We start from the raw sequence: 2,608 nt of genomic DNA on the forward strand, positions 1-2,608 counted from the left end.
GTATACTTGTTTCGTCTATCTCCTTTCGTTCATCCTCTCTCATTGGCCAGACCATCTCAACATACCTTTCTCAATCGTCGACACTACATCTCTTTCACTCCACAGCGTCCCTAAAATTACTTATAAACTTTACTTAAAATTTTAAGTCACTTCGCACTGTACGTGCGCGCCGCATGTGGTATTTTGTGGAAGAGCCGCACTCAAGGGGCCCAAAGAGCCGCATGTGGCTCGCGAGCCGCTGTTTGCCAACCACTACCCTAGCCGGTTGGGCTCAGTGAATAGAACATCAGCCAATGGACGGAAGGGTCCCAGGTTTGATTCCGGTCAAGGGCACATGCCTGAGTTGCGGGCTTGATCCCCGGTAGAGGGCGTGCAAAAGGCAGCCAATCAATGATTCTCTCTCGTCATTGATGTTTCTACCTCCCTCTCCCTTTCCCTTCCTCTCTGAAATCTATAAAAATATTTGAAACAAAAGAAAATCATCCCATAAAATCATGCCTCGCTGTGGCAAATGGATATTTGTGGTGAGGCTACCCCTTCCCTATCAGGTCAACATGTACCTCACCAGCGTTTCCTTTTCTTCAGGTTGCTGCTGTGGCGCAGAGGATGTGGCGGCTCCCCCTGAACAGAAGGTTTCTGTAAGAGTGTCACAGGCCAGGAATCCCAAGGTAGCCTTGTCTTCCCAGGAGAGCCACCCTGTGGGAGTTGTGGGCCCGTCTTGGGAAACATTTTCCAGCTGGTTGAACTGAAGGAAACCCAACCCAGCCAGATACTGTTGAGGTGTGGGGCATGTGCAAAAAGATTTTATTTCCGTGCAACATTTGACCAGCACCAGAAGCAGCATAGGACAGAGAAGCCTTTCGTTAGAGATGTGGACAGCATCTCTCTTGCGAGGGGCGGTGATTTTAGTGTGTCACAGAAACCTTCTACCTGTGGGGAATTTGGACAAGACGTGTTCACCGGGTCAGGACATCTACAGCAACAGGCTACTCCCACCAGGGATAGAACAAATGAAATCTTGACATCTGAGGTGAGTTTTCAAAGCAGAAATAACGATGACATCCGGGAAGAATCTCATAAAACCACTGGCGGCATCCACACATGTGTTCAGGACAGGAATATTTGTCCTGAAAGACAGCGTTTCGTGGGCCGGGAATGTGGAAAATGTTTTAGCAAACTTTCTACTTTTCACTGTCATCAGAGCGTTCACTCCGGAAAAAGACGTTATGAGTGCGGTGAGTGTGGTGAGTGTGGGAAGTCTTTTTCAAGGATGTATTACCTTCCTTATCATCAGAGAGTTCACACTGGAGAAAGGCCTTATGGGTGCAGTGAGTGTGGCAAATCTTTCTTCAGTAGCTCTGGCCTTCACTATCATCAGAGATTTCACAGAGGAGAAAGGCCTTATGAGTGCAGTGAATGTGGGAAATCTTTTAGCTGTAGCAGTGCCCTCCACAGCCACCGGAGAGTTCACACTGGAGAAAAGCCTTTTGAGTGCAGTGAGTGTGGGAAATCTTTTACTGGTAGCAGTGGCCTCCGGAGTCACCAGAGAGTTCACACTGGGGAAAGGCCTTATGAGTGCAGTGAGTGTGGGAAATCTTTCTTCAGTAGCTCTGGCCTTCATTATCATCAGCGATTTCACACAGGAGAAAGGCCTTATGAGTGCAGTGAATGTGGGAAATCTTTTAGCTGTAGCAGTGCCCTCCACAGCCACCGGAGAGTTCACACTGGAGAAAAGCCTTATGAGTGCAGTGAATGTGGGAAGTCTTTTAGCTGTAGCAGTGGCCTCCGGAGTCATGAGACAGTTCACACTGAAGAAAGGCCTTACGAGTGCCTTGCATGTGGAAAATCTTTTAAGAGTAGCAATGGCTTTCAATATCATCAGAGAGTTCATACTGGAGAAAAGCCTTATGAGTGCAACAAATGTGGGAAATTTTTTATCAAAATCCAAGGCCTTCATAAGCACCAGAGAGTTCACACTGGAGAAAAGCCTTACGAGTGCAATGAATGTGGGAAATCTTTTTCAAGAAAGGAGTCCCTTCGTTATCATCAGAGAGGTCACAGTGGAATAAGGCCTTATGTGTGTCATGAATGTGGGAAATCTTTTACAAGTAGCACTGGCCTCCATTATCATCAGAGATTTCACACGGGAGAAAAGCCCTATGAGTGCAGTACGTGTGGCAAATTTTTTACCAGCAGAAGTGGCCTTGTCCATCACCAGAGAGTTCACACTGGAGAAAGGCCTTATGTGTGCCCTAAATGTGGGAATTCTTTTACTAGTAGCAATGGCCTTGTAGGTCACCTGAGACTTCACACTGGAGAAAGGCCATATGAGTGCAGTGAATGTGGGAAGTCTTTTACCAGGATCCATAGCCTTCGTTATCATAAGAGAGTTCACAGTAGAGGAAATGTCTAGGAAACTAATAGCTTCTTAGTTCAGTTTTTTTTTATTTTATGTTTTGAGTATTTATTATAGGCCAGGTGTTAAGGATAGGGAAGTTATCCTGCTTTCATGGAGTTTACAATCTAGCAAAGAACCTAAGGATGATAAAAGAAATATTTTACTCTTTCCTTTGTTTGCTGCCTCATGTTTTTCAAGTTGATTCTATAA

General features: G+C 45.7%; 1 protein-coding gene across 1 annotated transcript; it reads left to right on the forward strand.

Moving 5' to 3' along the window:
* The first annotated feature begins 554 nt into the window (after nt 1-554).
* Nucleotides 555-2,413, forward strand: LOC102421927 (zinc finger protein 883-like). The gene is made up of 2 exons (XM_014466822.2): nt 555-638; nt 1,112-2,413. The coding sequence occupies exons 1-2, from the start codon at nt 555-557 to the stop codon at nt 2,411-2,413; spliced, it is 1,386 nt and encodes a 461-aa protein (XP_014322308.2).
* Nucleotides 2,414-2,608: the final 195 nt, after the last annotated feature.

The sequence above is a fragment of the Myotis lucifugus genome, unplaced genomic scaffold (genome assembly GCF_000147115.1).
Source record: "Myotis lucifugus unplaced genomic scaffold, Myoluc2.0 scaffold_365, whole genome shotgun sequence".
Classification (NCBI taxonomy): Eukaryota; Metazoa; Chordata; class Mammalia; order Chiroptera; family Vespertilionidae; genus Myotis; species Myotis lucifugus.